The sequence below is a fragment of the Temnothorax americanus genome, unplaced genomic scaffold (assembly GCF_048541705.1).
Source record: "Temnothorax americanus isolate GAGA-0224 unplaced genomic scaffold, ASM4854170v1 Scaffold29, whole genome shotgun sequence".
Classification (NCBI taxonomy): Eukaryota; Metazoa; Arthropoda; class Insecta; order Hymenoptera; family Formicidae; genus Temnothorax; species Temnothorax americanus.
Window position 1 is genome coordinate 2,737,234 of NW_027509432.1, and position 16,601 is coordinate 2,753,834.

The 16,601-nt window shown below is 42.2% G+C and overlaps 4 protein-coding genes and 3 non-coding genes across 7 annotated transcripts; 4 read left to right on the top strand and 3 right to left on the bottom strand.

Annotated features, from left to right (window-relative positions):
* Nucleotides 1–670: 670 nt before the first annotated feature.
* Nucleotides 671–1,726, top strand: LOC143899928 (uncharacterized). The gene is made up of 2 exons (XM_077410733.1): nucleotides 671–1,047; nucleotides 1,518–1,726. The coding sequence occupies exons 1-2, from the start codon at nucleotides 810–812 to the stop codon at nucleotides 1,724–1,726; spliced, it is 447 nt and encodes a 148-aa protein (XP_077266859.1). The 5' UTR covers nucleotides 671–809.
* Nucleotides 1,727–2,165: 439 nt separating this feature from the next.
* LOC143899915 (uncharacterized) lies at nucleotides 2,166–3,022 on the bottom strand. The gene has a single exon (XM_077410710.1). The coding sequence runs from the start codon at nucleotides 3,020–3,022 to the stop codon at nucleotides 2,183–2,185; it is 840 nt and encodes a 279-aa protein (XP_077266836.1). The 3' UTR covers nucleotides 2,166–2,182.
* Nucleotides 3,023–3,613: 591 nt separating this feature from the next.
* Nucleotides 3,614–4,507, bottom strand: LOC143899929 (uncharacterized). Its single transcript, XM_077410734.1, has 2 exons — nucleotides 4,257–4,507; nucleotides 3,614–3,967 (listed from the first exon to the last, which is right to left on the bottom strand). The coding sequence occupies exons 1-2, from the start codon at nucleotides 4,395–4,397 to the stop codon at nucleotides 3,614–3,616; spliced, it is 495 nt and encodes a 164-aa protein (XP_077266860.1). The 5' UTR covers nucleotides 4,398–4,507.
* Nucleotides 4,508–10,883: 6,376 nt separating this feature from the next.
* Nucleotides 10,884–16,009, top strand: LOC143899867 (uncharacterized). Its single transcript, XM_077410587.1, has 6 exons — nucleotides 10,884–11,211; nucleotides 11,584–11,778; nucleotides 11,863–12,046; nucleotides 14,126–14,347; nucleotides 14,700–14,878; nucleotides 15,396–16,009. Exons 3-6 carry the CDS (start codon nucleotides 11,938–11,940, stop codon nucleotides 15,606–15,608), a joined length of 723 nt encoding a protein of 240 aa, XP_077266713.1. The 5' UTR covers nucleotides 10,884–11,211; nucleotides 11,584–11,778; nucleotides 11,863–11,937; the 3' UTR covers nucleotides 15,609–16,009.
* Nucleotides 12,757–12,828, top strand: Trnah-gug (transfer RNA histidin (anticodon GUG)). The gene has a single exon. It is a non-coding gene; the product is annotated as a tRNA-His (tRNA).
* Trnar-ccu (transfer RNA arginine (anticodon CCU)) lies at nucleotides 13,874–13,946 on the bottom strand. Its single transcript has one exon. It is a non-coding gene; the product is annotated as a tRNA-Arg (tRNA).
* Nucleotides 14,476–14,548, top strand: Trnam-cau (transfer RNA methionine (anticodon CAU)). The gene has a single exon. It is a non-coding gene; the product is annotated as a tRNA-Met (tRNA).
* Nucleotides 16,010–16,601: the final 592 nt, after the last annotated feature.

Genomic DNA, 16,601 nt, shown 5'->3' on the forward strand with positions numbered 1-16,601 from the left:
TACAGAATAATAAACGTAGAAGAATATATAGTTCTTCTTGAGCAGTTCATCTTTTCTCTTCTTCTCTCCAACGTGAAAGGAGAAAGAGGAAAGATAAACTGCGCAAGAATTTCAGCTGAAAAAAACCCAGAGGCCTCTCCGTTTGCCTCTCTCGCGACTTTTTGCGCTTTCATTTTTCTCCCTTTTCTCGTCATTAGCTCAATTGTTGCAGATTGTTCGTTATTTGCAGATGTAGAAGATGAATGAGACGAAACAAAATACTATTCCACGATCACGCATCACGCCCGTATACCGTTAACCTAAATTTTGGTCCTGCAATTTTTACGATTAAATAAGCCCTGATTTATGACGATTACGTATATATCTTTTACTGCTTTGCCATGGCTGGAGATCGGAGACTTCGTCGTCCGAGAGGCGTGCACCGACATCGCGCTGCGTTCGATCGCGCATACAGGTCAAAATAAACCACGCGCCAATCTCGACACGAAAATATTAGATTGATCAAAAAGAGCTCGTTCGTTTCTTTCCTACGAGGAAACGGCGAGCTAAACGACAGATCGTGCGACAATTTACGCCGCGCGGTATTGGACGGCTGCAGTAAAATGAAATGTGACGCATAAAGATGCGCAAGGCAACAAATAACTTTGTTCATTTGCCATTCGTTGCCTTAATTTGCGTCGTTATTTCCAATTAGGTCAGCTGTGCCGACGCGACATGACGAGGAGCGTTATTTCCCCCGGCAAGACATCGAAAAGTCAACGGTGTTCGATTTGGTGTACAAGTATCTGGGCAGATGCGCCGACAAGAACATGAAGTCGAGGCAGCGAAACTGCGCGTGTAGCAAATTCAATAAGCGACACGCGAGAAAGAAGGACATTCACGGGCATGACGTAGCGGCGATTCGTACGAATCTCGAGGGAGGAATCTTCGCTGACGATGGCGAGCAGCGGTCTCGATCGCGCGCGGATAAAAATGTGCCCTCGAGGAGGGCGTCTAGAAGCTCGTCGAGGGAAGGTGTCGCCGATTACGCGAAAGCCGTCCGCGATGGTAAATTAATTCGCTTAAAATGCACATCAGAGATCGAATGTGGCTCGATGTACGAAAAAGAGCATATTCACTGTTAAATTCGCAGTGTTAACTCAATTTGAGTCGTTTTTAACTATTCCTATAAAGGTCGCCACTGCTCCTATTAAAAAAAAATAAATAATAATATGTCGTTAATTTAACATTAAATGCAATTTAAATTAACATTAAAATAATGTTGATTTAACTAAACCAATGAAGTTAAAATAATACTGTTTCGACACACATATATGGCACTTGAAAGTATAATAAAATGTTTAAAAACAAAATTTAACTCAAGGTATATTTGGTTTAAGTGTCATCCTTCAATATTTAACAGTGACAGATTCATCAAAATCTAATCTTCTGGAATGTTTTTGAGAAGAATAAGATAAAAATGTAGAAGCAAATGAAACATAGGTTGATTAACACGCTATTGATTTCCTTTTGCTCAGGACGAAAACGCGCGAAATGTTACGTGCGGAAAGCGCTTTTATACGGAGTGCAATCCGGATTGTTATATCCGACCGATCGACGAAGGAACATGCTGCGCGTCTCGCGAGAGCTGGGACCGTTCTTGTCAAGAAAAGATGCGAGAGAAGACGACGAAGATCCATCGAGTATCGCGACCAGCGATACCGAGTATTCTGTGCGAGATCGGTAGACTTGATTCGTAATAAATTTAATCGTTGAAAGCATAATATATGTTTTGTAATATTTACAATGCTAATTTTTAATTTTATATTTAAATTAATTATTAAATAAAAATGATTAAATAATTAAAATGTTTAATGATAAAACCGGCAATTATAAGCAAGATATTATATTTTTATTTCTATTAATTTTTTAATTCAAAATTTAACACGCGCGTATTTTACTTAGCTCGTAAATAGCAACAAATTTTCTTATATTGGACAAAGAAATTGGACATAAAACTTTTTATTTTTCAAATTTGATATCTGTAAAAATTTTGAAACAGCAAAATCTTAGAGAATTATTAATTCTATTTCGAATTCACATTAATTTTGTTCCCATGCCGCATGGAAGTTAATTGCCGAGTTAAAGAAACAACATTTATTTTTTCTCAAGTTTTTAAAAATATATTTGTACAGAGAGATAATTATCGCCCTCTTCTTCGTTCGCATTCTTGACGACACCGCCGGATCCATTTTTTCAGCTCTCGTTCGCGTGCCGTAGTTCTCCTGCGGGGATCTCGCGCCCTTATTTCTTCGTACGCGCTATCTTCCTCCATGTCTTCATCCTCTTCTTCCACCCTTTCATCCTCCTCGTCCTCTTCGTCTTCCTCGACATCATTGCGACGACGTCCGTTTCGCTGGTTTCTAACGACGACGCGAGGACGATCGACGGGTCGGATCTTCGAATATTCATCTCCCGTTACAGCTTCGGCGTCACAAGTGCAATCCATATCCTCCTCCGTCGTGCTGGTCTCGTCATCTTTTTCATCCGCGTCACCCACTGTTCGATCTTCCACACGCATTCTCTTTGCGTTTCTGGCTGGCACAGGAGTCTCCACGAATCTTCGGGAAGGCCCAGGGATCGGTTCCGCGTAATCGTCACGTTGCTCCATCCCGATTGCGTCGCGTCGTCGACGATCGTCTCGAATATCCGAGACATCGGCATTAAACTCCCTTTCGCGATGGTCCGCGTCATCCCTTTCGTCGGCCGGTATTCTGGTCGAATGAAAAATCGGTTCCGAATCCTCAAGACGATTGACAATGGGAGTCCTGAGTGACTCCACGTGGGGCGATCTCGGATCTTGGCGAAGACTTCTGGCAAATCGCGTACAGTTGCATACGCCGTTTCTCTGATCGTCGACGCCTCTTCGTCTTCTCGACGCGTCGTCTATCATGCGATTTTTGCAATCCCAGGAACAGCCATTCCGCTTTGTCGAGCTAGCAACGGGTCCGACTAAATGATACTCGTTGCTCAGTAATTCCATGACAAATCTGTTGGAACGCCGTTAATTTATAGTAAACAGCGAAAGATCTTTTTAAAAAAATTAAATAGGAAAAAACACTCCGAGACGCGCGCGGCGAGAAATCCGTATTTGTCAATTTGTTATTCCTAAAACTAAGAAAACGCGTTGTTTATTAAGCACTGTTAAATATTAAATTTAACAATTTTGAATATAATATGCGCAAGGTACAACACCATGCTGTACGTAATTAGTACCAAAATATCGGTCGATAGATACATAGTATAGCCTCTGATGGGAACAAGATAAGTCGCGCAATACTACAGCGATTGCCTTGAACAAAGCACGATTGCGAGAAAAAGAGAGAAATAACGTTATTTATTAAACGCTCTATTAAGACTAAAATAGCATGTTCTTTCAAACAGTCCACGTACATTCTTTCGATGTGTGTTATAAAACATAACATTGTACGTGTTGCGTACGTGTTAATTTAACATAAAATAATAAAAGTAACAAAAATCAAAAGTATAGCCGACGTTATTTGTCAGCGTATTTGATATTGACAATATTTTGACGTTACTTGTCGTTTTGACGTCGAAATGACGACACATAACGTCAGCTTGTTATACCCGGGTGGTATACACGAGAATTGTATGAGTGCTTTTTGAAATACGCGTTTTTCATCCGATCTGGTCTGATCTTCGACGAAGCGACAACTAACCCTTGAGAACAGACCTGTCTCAGCGCGGTCCGCACCTGAGCGTAAAGGTCGCCGTCGTGGCGATAATGCGACCGGATGTAGTCGGCGATCTCCTCGGCGGTGGACGTGGACGGCTGGTCCACGTCGCGCTGCAGCGAGCGCATCGCCTCCATCACGCGCAGCGAGAATCTCGACGAGTTCTCCACGGCGCATCTGCATTGGGGTGTCTGCGGCGATAGAGATTTTCTGTTTCTTGGATCTTGGGTTTCCTGAAATTCGTTGAAATCGAGTACACAATTTAATTGTCACGACTAACGTAATTTAAGTTAGCGTTTCGCCAAAAATTGTAACGACATCGTTAAGCTACTTCTAATATTTTCTAATGCGCTGGCTCATGTATGATAAAATTATATTTTACTAATAACATCCAAAAGATATAGATTTAACAAACTTTGTGATAGAATTTTTTTTCGTTGACTAACGCTTTTTAAAAAAGATCAATTAATATAATTGTAGTTACGCGTGAATAAAAAGAGATATTCTTTGCGCGTAGCTTACTTCTTTAGACGTATCATTTAATTTCTCGCAGCCTGCCGGACAAGTTTCAGTTTGCGTTGCATCGAAATCGTTTTCCTGATCTTCATCAAGAATTTCATCGACTATCGCATTGACCTTTTTTTCCGCTTGTCTAGCATTCATCTCATCGTCGATTTAATTTATTCGAAAGGTTAGTGGAGAATGTCATTGAGACACGCGTACATACAATGTCTGAAAATCGTTCTAGACGAGCGTTTCAAATTTCTTAAAGTAATCTCGGCAGCAGCCTGAAGTTTCAGAAGAGAAAGACCTTCCGAAGGAAATCGTTTGCGCAAACATCTGAAATAAAATATATATCATCATCTCTTCTTAATATGCGATTGTAACACACATTATTAAAGTCTACTATTATATACATATAATATAATATAATATAATTATGCATTTAACAACATTTGGATTTATAAACTGCGCATATTAAAATTTATTTTTAGATTACTACACTTATTTTTTTGTTTATGTTGTTGTTAGATTTCCCAGGTACACTTTTATCTGTTCATATATCAGGCAAACATTAGTACTTTTTTTTTATCTCTTTTTGTTTAATCGAAACGCAAAAGTCTGCTTAAGCGAACTACGTTCTGTTTCATTTTGGATTAAATAGAAGAAAAGCGAGGAGAAAAGTTATAAAGACTTGAAGCAAAGAAGAATTTTTATACATATAGCCAGAAAAATCATGTTTCTGCTTGGGTCTCTCAAACCCAAAGGTAACGTAGAGTTAAGGATTTCATGCCAATCGAGACCGATAATTCCGCGTGTAGTCCGTGTGTAACTCGTACATTAATTTCGAAGGATTTCAATGAAGCGAATCGTTCCCCGCGCGGATTCCCGGGTCCCCGTATCGATTCGCAATCGAAACAACGCCACGAGAAAATGCTACGGTCAAGGGGCGTAAATAGATATGTAGAGAGAAAAAAGTAGGAGGAGCCGGTCGACCTGGCGTGGGTGGCCGGGGCGAGTGCATACGTGAAATATTAATAGAGCGGGCAGTCGGCGAACGTGACTCTGCGCTGCACACGCGGAAGTGCTTTTGCACGTCGTCGTCGGTATACGCGATATGCCGCTCGGCTTCCTCAGTTTAAGAGATACCAGGGTACTCACACTGTGTACAAATTGCCGATATAAAATTGCCGTTCCGCGAAAGACACGAACGCAATAGACGATAGGTATACGTCGCCGTCGGTGCGATAGATCCGATAATAATAAAATTATACACGCCATCGCTCTGTTTCTTCATAATAACATCGCAATCTCCCCCCCCTCTCTCTCTCTCTCTCTCTCTCTACCTTGGGATAAGAGCCCATAAAAAGATTATACATTCATGCCCTCCGTCCTCCGTCCTCCGATCCGACGCACTACCCTCTGGCTCTCGTCCTTATAGAGTTTTGCCTATTACAAATAATATTATCTTTTATGATTTCTTGATCTCACATCATCGTGATTCCGTAAAATGGAGACTAGGAAGAAAATAATTCAGGAAGAAATTTAATTTTCTGCTTTCGATCTGTCTAGAGAAATCTGACTTGTATATTCATTCTGCAATTATATCTGATTCAATTTTAACGCGATATTATATAAAACCCGTGCAGATATTTGATAATATTTGTATCATGAGAAAATTTACAAATGGTACCCCTCGATTTCCCTTGCAATAATGGTTATTAGTCTCCTCGGAAAATGGCTCGCGGTAAAAATAAGATTACGCGGGCGGAGCGCACACAAGCAGGTGAATCAGAGGAGAAGAGGTGAGAGACTCGCGGCGAATCGGGCTCGGGCAGGCACCACGCCGACCACGCTCCACTTTTTCCTCGTTCGGGGGAACGACGCCGGCCCAGGCGGTGGTGTGAGCGATTCCGCTTGTTGTTTCACGCCGTTTCCGATAAGAACGTATAGTCGGGCCCGCCAAGAATTACCTGGACGAGTGCGCGGCAGGATAAGAATACCGCCGGTGCCCGGCGCGGTAAGCCGCAATTTGCCGACGGCCTGGGAACCGAAGGGCTGTAGATGGCCTGGCGTGCTCCAACGGGGGCAAATAGTCTAAATGATTCAGCCAGCCCCCCCCCCCGGTGCCCCTCTCCTATAGGTGCAGCTTGAAGCACGTCTCGTTCGCTCGAGAAGCCAACGATCTCTTCTCAATCGTGATCTATTGATCGCGGATACCGATGTCATTCGGAGAATTATATCTTTTCTCGAAATGTCGCGGGGTCCAGCTTCTATCTAGACCTGAAATTCGATAAGTCATTTCTTTCTTCGGCAAGTAACACCGCTTGCCGCGTTGGAACGCGGGCATTGAAGTCTACTTGAGCGAATCGATCCTCGCGTTAACTCGATGCCGATATTCCGATTGAAATTGCAACTAATAAAACGGTCCTTTTCTTTGCGAAAGAGAGACGGAAGAAATATCAGAATATTTTTTGGTCTCATATCGTAATTATTTTTTATATAGACTCTTAATCGCTTCTATTTTGTAATTTTGAACGATTAGATTAATACTTATAAGCCTCTTATCTGTTCATTTCTATTAATGTAAATAAATTTTTATCTCGATTTAACTTACTTTTCATCTTTTTCTAATTATTGGAACTAGAAAAAAATAAAAAGTAAGTTAAACCGAGATCAAATAAGTTAATCTACATTGGGGGAAATGGACATTAGATAAACGAATGATCTTTTCGCGAAACTTTCGATCCAATAACGTTTCGAGAAACTAAACACCGAATTATAAGGGAGTTAAGCGAACCGTACCGTGGGTACCTACTTTGATGAAAATTTTTCCTCCGAAACACTAATTAGTTAAGTCCTGATAACGATTCTGCGGTTCTGAGTGGGCGCGGAGCGAACGCGAGATTATAAATACCCGCGCCGGAGCCGCAAAAGTATAAGAAAAGTTTAATCAGAACTTTTGGAGAAAGAGGAGGGAGGGCCAGAAGAGCGGGAAAGAAGGAAGGAAGGGGGGGAGCGTCCTCGTGACGACTTGATGAGATAACTTTGCCCAAGTTGTGAAACAATGGGCGTCACGATACGTGACTTCGTGCGAGGGTGAAAGGAGAATCCGTGCTCCCTGCAGGTGCGGGAAAGGGGAGAGAGAGGAGGAGGGAGAGAGCAGGGATGACGGCGGAACGAGACTAAGGGGCCAGACACGCGACCACCTTGGATACCCGCCCTGTCCTGTGTTCCTGAGGTGTGTACTACGACGACGATGATCGTATACCTCTGTGTATTCTGCGCTGCGTGAGAGGTGGGCTTCGTCCTTCCGTTTCGTGTGAGGAAACGGAGCGCATTTTTGCGTGCGAAAACGCCTGTAATAAAAACTCCTCAGCGCTGGTACCGGGGTGCTAACAACAGTCCACGTGATACCTCGTGCAAAGTTTTGGGCAATATTATCACCAGCGTTTGACACGAAGTGTATACTAATACTAATATAGAGGCGTTAAAGGAAAGTAGGACGCTGCATTTTACACGTATATATATATACAGTCTTTCAAGATATTATAGTTAGAGTCCCAAGAAAAAGACTGCGCGCACTTTTTGAGCGGCGGACGATCTAGGCGAAATGAAAAATCGCCACGCGCGAGGTCCCGATGCATGTACGAAGGATACCGTCCTGCACGTACGTCGTGAGCCTCCGGGAGGGGAGGAGAATGGGGGAGGGGGGACGTCGATTAGACCGATTACCGCCGGGGTCGTCGGGGGTGGGCTCGGGGGTGCGTCCGCCAGTTCGCCGGCTCATCACGTGACGTGATGTCACGTTACCTGGTGGTCGCCGACAGGTGTTCGGGTTCGCACGACCAGGGTCCGATCGCGCGCGCGAGCAAGGACTGGGCGCGCGGAAGCCCGTTATCCGGCGTAAATCCAGCCACATAATATGGTAACGAGCACATATCCGCGGGCGGATGAGCGACAAGAAGCGCGCTCCTAACGGCTAACGCTCGATCGATCTCTCCCCGCAAGAATAGATTTTTCAAAAGAGAAGAAAAAATGCGAGCACCTTTCAGTCCCCGACGAAAAAAAAAAATCAGACGTCTAGAGAGAGAAAAATCTCGCCGGGGAGAAATGTTCTGGCAGGAGAGAATTTAGATTCCAAAATAGGATAAATCTCGCGAGGTACGAAGGATTTTATACACATGAAGCTAAGCGGCACGTTACTCGAACGTATGCGTTTAATTTCTCTCGCAGCGCACGCTGAACTCTCATGAGAGGGACACACGATTGTTTCGAAGGCGCCTGTAATTGCGCGGCGCCGTGGGATCACGACCACGTGGTCCCTCCCCGGTGGTCCCTCGCCTCGCCCTTTGCCCTCGCCCGTCTCTCCGCCTGAGGCTCGTCGCTCCCTTCCGCTGCAGTAAATTAGATATTACGATACTAAATGACGTTATTTAACCCGCCCGTGCGTGCCCGTGCCCCGATGATGGAGTTGAATTTATGCAGGTGTACAACGAAAGTCGCGCTCGCGATCATCGCCTATATATCATCGCACCGTTGCACGATATTAGCACGATTCCCCGTTCGCCACGCGGTGCGGACAGAAAAATACGATTTTGACCGCGCGAGAGCCTAAAACACGTCCGAAAGAAAGCTGGAAGGCACTCTTCGCGCTACTTCGGGACGTCTCTCAAGTTCTTATATCGATCAGTTATCTTAGTTATCTAGATAAACGCGATCGCGAGCATGTGTATATAACGTATATATGGAATTACAATCGCGAAGGTCAAAGGACGCGGAACACGATCGTGAGGCAAAAGTAATCGATCTCTTGACCGTTAATCGCGGGCTAGAGGATAATTACAGGACGGCCGCGAGCTGCAACATTAATGAGAGCGAGGAGACCGATGGAAGGGAGCAAGGGGGGAGGGGAGCGATCTAGCACGCGCCGCCAGCTAATTTACTTCATAATAATTACCGGCGGCGCATTAAACATTCGTTATACGTAGGTAACGTGAAAGTGTCAGGTGCTGACTGTCCCAGAGGCAACATTAGAAGGCAAACGTAGGCTACGTATCGTATATATACTTACGTATATATGCTACGTTGGCGGGTCTATTGCGGAGGCGCGCGTGTATAAACGTACGTACAACGCGCCTCCTAGACTCGCACCTGCATCGCCGCCCGAGGTCTCCCAGAAGGACGAAGGAAGAAGATCGTAATTTCTCTGAAAATAGAGCGACTGAAGAATCGCGTTAACTCTCGCCCGCGTGCGAAAGTTTCCTGAATTTCCGTTACCGATTCGATCAAACTTGCCGCGGAGGTTCGACCTCGCGGCGCGATCTCTCGTGATTTTTCCTCATTATTTTCAGATGTTCGCTGTATTACTTCCGAACGAATTTAGAGAAAGATTTTTTTCCCTACCACTCTGCGATGTCGTTTCTCTCTCACAATTAAACTGCACACTCGTAATTCTTAGAACTTTTAAGCTCCTTCTCCTCCCTTTCTCTCTCTCTCTATATACTTCCATTTTCATTCTACTGCTAGCCGTCCGTTTTTTCTCTCCTTCTTGAAAAATTTACGCTACGATAAACGTATTTCCTCTCTCTCTCTCTCCTCTTTTTTTCATATTAATAAATTCGACGAAGTGTGCGCACGATGAGAAGTAAATGACGAATGACTTAAAAAAATTATGCATGTCATAAGAATTACCAGATCGAGGCCGTGTAAGATGTGTATGTGCGATAAGCGTGGTCGATCAGTCATCGCGAGGCCGCGACGTGTACCGTCGAGCGATGAACCACACGAATCGCAGATAATACCAGGCATAATGATTGGCAGATCAGAATCTCTCATCCGGTTACCTGAAATTGCGGTACTGGTCGTTATTCTTTCGCGACAATGAATATTTTAGATCGCGCTACAGCGTACCTTCATTACGGACTAAATTTGTAATATGTATGGAATCAATTTTAAGTACAGTTTTATATTCGAAATGAACTCTACAGTTTCTGAGAGAACGCTTTTCCCTTCCGTTTGCTCGATACATAAATTAGTTTAAAACGTTAATTGCAATAAAATAATATATTTCGTTCGAACTCGAATGGGATGTATTTAAAGCGAACTGCGAAGCCTTTTTACTAATTACAAACTCGATCAACTTTCGATCGCCTCGCAACGTTTCTGTAGATAATGACGCGACAGCGAAATAAATAGTAACGCATTAATATCCATTAAGTATTGAAGAGCACGAGAACGTTATACAGAGTCTCTTGTCGCGGGGTTATCTACGCGCGCGTCCTTTCGCACGTCACATTCACGTGACCTAAGATTATGTTGCCGCGGATTGCAGATTGGCCCCTCGCGATAAACACAGTGATAAAACGGCGAAGGAGAGAGGAGAAAACGATTGGCACACGTCGCGATTGGCCAGGAGGGTCCGCGCCCGCGTTTCGCCTTGACCAACGACCGACGATCGCATCGACGCCGGCAACGAATCAACCGGCGACGTGACAATGCGCATGCACTCGGAGGCGGGGTTGTTCGATTCGAAGTGACTCCCGTGTGTGCTGTATACGTGACCGCGATGCTGCAACACGTGACGTGACGCGGCGCGTTATCGCGTCTGATGAGGCGAGTATCCGGATAGTCGGGGCGAACTGCTAGTCCGACTTCCGACCGCTCCAACCGCCGCCGCAGGGAGTTCGTTACGCGAGATCGAGGCTTTTTCGTGAGAAAAGCTTGAATCCTCGCGCAATCATAATTTTCAGACGACTTGGATTAATTCTCGATATTTGTTTCGACCGAGACGAGTGAACGTCGGATGCGGGAGGATAGCAAAACGTTCAGTTTCAGATCCCGTTGACGAGATTATTCAACACCTTCGAGCATGTATAGTGTACGAAAAACGCGTATAAATAGTGAAAAGGGAATCGGGCAGTAATGCGAGTCGTCGTCGAAGAAATTTTGCATCAACGAAAAGTTTGCCGATGATGTACGAGTTGAATTTAATCCTAAAAGGCTATTAAAGTCTAAATAGTATATGGACCTAGAGTCTATTTTTTTTTTTTAACTCCTCATTCATGTTGCGTGCACGTCTTTAAAGATTAATGTTTTTGGACAATTTAATGTTAATTATTGGCAATTTGTCTAATCCTATTATATTCTTCGGTCTTTTGTATGTACACCTATTTTATATATAATTTTTTTTAATTTGACTGATTAAACTCAGAGTTGTACGCGATCAAAGTTGCGAGGTCCATATGTGTAGTCATAATATAAAAGTGATTGAGACTTGAAGCGTAGCCTTTAAGGGTTAAAATTTTCTATATTTATTTCGACTTCGTTTAACGTCATATCTTAATAGTTCTGTACGCAATATACGCATGTAAATAGTGACATGTATCATCGTAAAACGGACAAACAAGTATATGTACATGTTTCTGAGAAGAGATTCTCTCGTCGTGATCGAGTGCGGTTCACCGAATGGCACCTTTCGATTTCACGAAAGATATGATTGTCGGCAACTGTGGCGCAAGTTATGCCTGAAGCGACCCTCAAGGTTCGACTGATTTTAAAGACCGTCCATTTATGTGCGTCTGCGACCTAGGTCATAACGCCTGTACTTCTCTCCTATATTATTAAGAACTCACCGTTCGAGGATCGAAGAGATGCGTAAAATCCACCTTGACCCCGCGCATTGAGAGATACCTTTCGAGAAATGAATTCGCACTCCCATGCGAGGACGCTGTGCACCGGAAACGCAGTCTCTGGCGCATTCTCGGCGCTACATCTCCTGCGGAGTTACAGCCTCTTCGCTCCGAACTCAGGTGCGTAAATCGCATATGAAAAATCTTGGAAAAAAATTTAATTATATATAAAATATGTCCATATATTTTTTTTTCTTGTCTGGCGTATAATATCTGTTCGTAAGTTCGTACATATAAGAAAAATAATTAGGATAATTTTCGCATTGTTTTTTTTTTACAGAAAAGTGATACTTTTTTGGTATTCCTCAGTTTGAAGAAATGGAGAAAAGTTGCCTATATATATATAATGTAATAATCATACATAAAATATGATTATTATAGAATGTCGTATAATTTAATCGCAATTTTATTTTTTGTAAAAAAAACTGCAAAAATTATCCTAATTATTTTTTAATTATTCCTTTTATTATTTTTCTTATATATGCGAACAGATTATACAATAAGATAAAAAAACGTATGGATATATTTTATATAGGTATAATTATTTTCTTCTGTTAGATATCTAACGTCAATTTATTTTACAAAAAATTAATAGAAATTTCACAATTTTATACTGCGTGTTACTAAATTTTGACTTTGCACGTGATATATTATATAGTCTTTTATTTTTGCGTCAATACACTTTACACTAGATACAGAAATATTTCAGACATATCGCACGATATCTTTTATTTGTCGCTTGTCGGTCCCCGTTATGCACAAGTGAGCAAGTTGACCGATATCTAGATTGATCTACAATATTTTGCAAGCTTCATCCAAGTCCTCCAGTAGCCGTGATCGTCTAGTGGTTAGGACCCTACGTTGTGGCCGTAGTAACCCAGGTTCGAATCCTGGTCACGGCAATGTGAAAACATTGTCACGGTGGAGGTTTTTTTTTTACACAAATTTTTTTCTCGTATTCTTTCATTGATAATTACACCGTTAGAATAATATACGTTAATAAAAAAAAGCGTATTATTATATTAAATTTCAACAGTTTCTCGGAGTAACTCGGGGCAATCCGAACAATTTATTACTCCAAATTCATATAAAATGTCAGAAATAAGAATAAGAATAATTTTTATAATTTAAAATATCCGTATGTGTTGTGTGAGTCCCATAGTTCGTATATCACAGGCTACAACGTAATTTGTTATTTGCATACATATTAGTATTAAAAAAGATATCGAGACTCTCGTTTGCCTAGTTAAGTCGGTTTGATTTTTGCGAGCACGCATTCTCGTTACAAACGGCCGTCTTATTCGCGGCATCGCCATTATATCGGTGTTTTCTTCCCTTAAAATTGGTAACTGGCGCGTTCGAGGTGTTAACCATCCGAACGAATTTTACGACTTGGCTTTAACAGCCGTGGAGCAAATTCGCGCGAACGCCAACGCTTGCACAGTTTCGCACGAACCACGACGTGGTCGTTGCATTTTATCATCACGACATTTCGGATCGCGATATTTCATCGTCGGTATATAGCATGCACGTTATAGCCGCGCGCGATAGCCGGACGGGGTAAAAGTTTCAACTTCGCCCCGGGGCGAAGTATATCCAAGTGTCAAATAAATCTTGCATCGATCAAGCGAGCGAACAAACTGCGCTCCACATGCAGCTAATTAATCGCGAAAAGAAAGAGGGGGGAAGAAGCGAGTGTTTATTACAGCTTTTGTCGCCTGCATGTGAGAACTTATTTGTATATATAAAAAGTTGAAAATATTAAACAAAGAATTACATAATGGGGCGTTACGTTGTGCGGGAAAAAAAATATATAATATTTGTGTTATTACATATAGTGCAATTAATTTCATATAACAAAAATCTCTCGTCGACGAAATGTTATTTCCATCTTGATTTTGTACGATATATCATTTAAATAATGATGCAAAAAAAAAATTATAAATGTACCCCTGGTGGGACTCGAACCCACAATCCCCGGTTTAGGAGACCGATGCCTTATCCATTAGGCCACAGGGGCGGTCGGTGGTGATGCCGCTAAACCGTATAAACCTTGCCGCCCAGCAATTTAATTCTTTTTTTTTTTTTTTTAATTTCACGATACAAAATAACGGATATGCGATCAATAAAATGCGCGGTTTTTGTTGGAATGAAATTAGAATTCAATTAGAATTAAATTGCGATGTTTTTATTCGCCAGATCTGTGCAGGTACGAGGCGTACCCGTCCCGGGACTACGGCTTCGTCGAGCCGGATATTTTGTCGAGTTCCGTGCCGGCGGATTCCTCGCCGTTAACGTCCTCTTCCCTGTCGGCGACGCTCTCGCTGCCGGGGACTCTGCTTCAGCCGCCCTTTCTGGCGACGATGCCACCCTTGATGCAATCCCTGAGCGTGCCTCAGTCCTTCTCAACTTCCCCCACAGGTAAGCCAGTCTCTGATCATTTAATATTTTAACGTTCGATCATCCCTTTATGCACAATCTTCCGATACGTCCATTCGCATATAGAGGGGCGTTCTATTTATTCACCGATTAATAGGAGGGAAGCAACTGCCTCGGTAGCGCAGTAGGCAGCGCGTAAGTCTCATAATCTTAAGGTCGTGAGTTCGATCCTCACCCGGGGCATTTTTTTTTTCTTTTCCACAAAAAATCCTGCCGTCTCGTCGTCGCGTCCTGTCGTCTCTGTGATAACATATATATATATATATATATATATATATATATATATGATAATAATGTGTATATTTTATTATTATTTTATGCGTGGGCGAAACAGGTGCTATGAACCGCCACTTCGTCACTACGAATGGCATAACCGCTCTCCACAGAAGACCCAGAAGCGAGAAGAAACCGATTCCGGACGAGCAGAAGGACGAGAAGTATTACGAGAGGCGTAAGCGGAATAACCAGGCGGCGAAGAAGTCGCGGGACGCCCGCAAGATCAGGGAGGACCACGTAAGGATGACGCACATACAGATCGGATCTTAAAGTCGCGACTTAATTATATCGCGATCGAACCGCGATTAATTCAATCGGCGCAATTGCTCGCGATAAATCTAATCTTCCTCTTCGTGTATCAAACGACAAAAAATTAGCATAATTAATCTCAATTAACAAAGTTAACTGTGCTCGACAGGTCAATCGTTGATTAATTCTTTCCTTATTCTAAAATTTAAAGGATCCTCGCAGGCTCGAGGATTCGGCCCCCGTGAAATTCTATCCGACTCGCGCCAAGAAATTCCGACGTTGTAATATCAAAGAATTTAAAAAATGAAGATTTCTTTATATGATTCAAAAATAAAACTTATGGCCCCGGTATAGTCGTTAAAAATTTTAATCTGGCCTTCACAAAAAAAGGGGGACGTCTCTATCTTTATAGCGGACGATGTAAATTGAATTCACTGGCGAGTCGCTCTAAACAATTGTTCGACGTTTTTCAATTCGTATAACATCTGTTTACCTCTTTTCGCAGATCGCGCTAAGGGCGACGATGCTGGAGCACGAGAACGCGATCCTGAAGGCGCAGATAGTGACCCTTCGGGAGGAGGCGCAATCCTTGCGGCATATGTTGCTCAAGCAACACGCCCCGGCGATACAATCGATCGAACGATCGCTCTCGTCCGTGACGCCCGTTACGCTCTCTCCACCGCGTACGAGCGCGGCGAGAGAGCGTCTGGATTGTTAATTAATTCCCCCGGAGATTCCTCCGAAAAGCGTGTGTGTGTGTACGAATGTTTATTATACATACGAAACTCAAATCCGGTTGCGATTTGTACCGGCGAACTCGCGCGAAACCGATTTCATGCCCGTTTCTATACCAACATAGATTATAATTTTAATTTCGGTTTAACTTAACTTTTTCGAAAAGTAAAAAAAAAATAAGTTTATTAAATCGAGATTAAAGTTTAATTGGTAAAAATGGACAATCAGTTTCAGAGAAGATCAGGATAGAATCCGAAAAGACTTCGGGAACTTTTATTATTTATTGTTGGAATTATTATATCATCCATTTTAAGTGTATAATTATATATATAACTGTTGCTTGAACGTTAATAAAAAGAGATGATTCAAGATATACGAACCAGATACCAATGTGCTATTATACGAAATCATCCTGGAAGTTATTTCATCTCATCTCGCCGAAGCATTCTCCACAAAATCCACGTTGCGTTTCTTTTTCTTTTACCGCGAAAGACGAAAAATATCCTTACGAGACATCTAGCGGCGTAGTAAAACATCAAAATTTGTAGTGACCAATAATCGATATGTGCTCAAAAGGTAATTAGAGAAATTGATATTTTCTTGTATTCTTGTACCTGAGCGAAAAAGTAATATATATGTATTTGTATTTTAAGTCGTTAGGAATAGGAAAATGGAAAAGCCGAATAAAAAGATTTAGATAAAAAATATTTATGATGCGCGTGCACTCTTGCAACGTGGGCATTTTTTTTTCGAAGTGTCTAATTACAATATTCCTATTTTAATCCTAATTCAAATTCTTTTTTAATAAACAATTTTTTTAAGAAAGAAACCGATACGATAAAAACGTGATAAACTAATAATGTTTATATACATATACACATATGTATAATGTACTTATTTTCTTTTCAAAGAGTGTACATACATGGGGATGAAGTTTATATACACTGAAAAGAATGGACTGTGTCGCCCCACACAC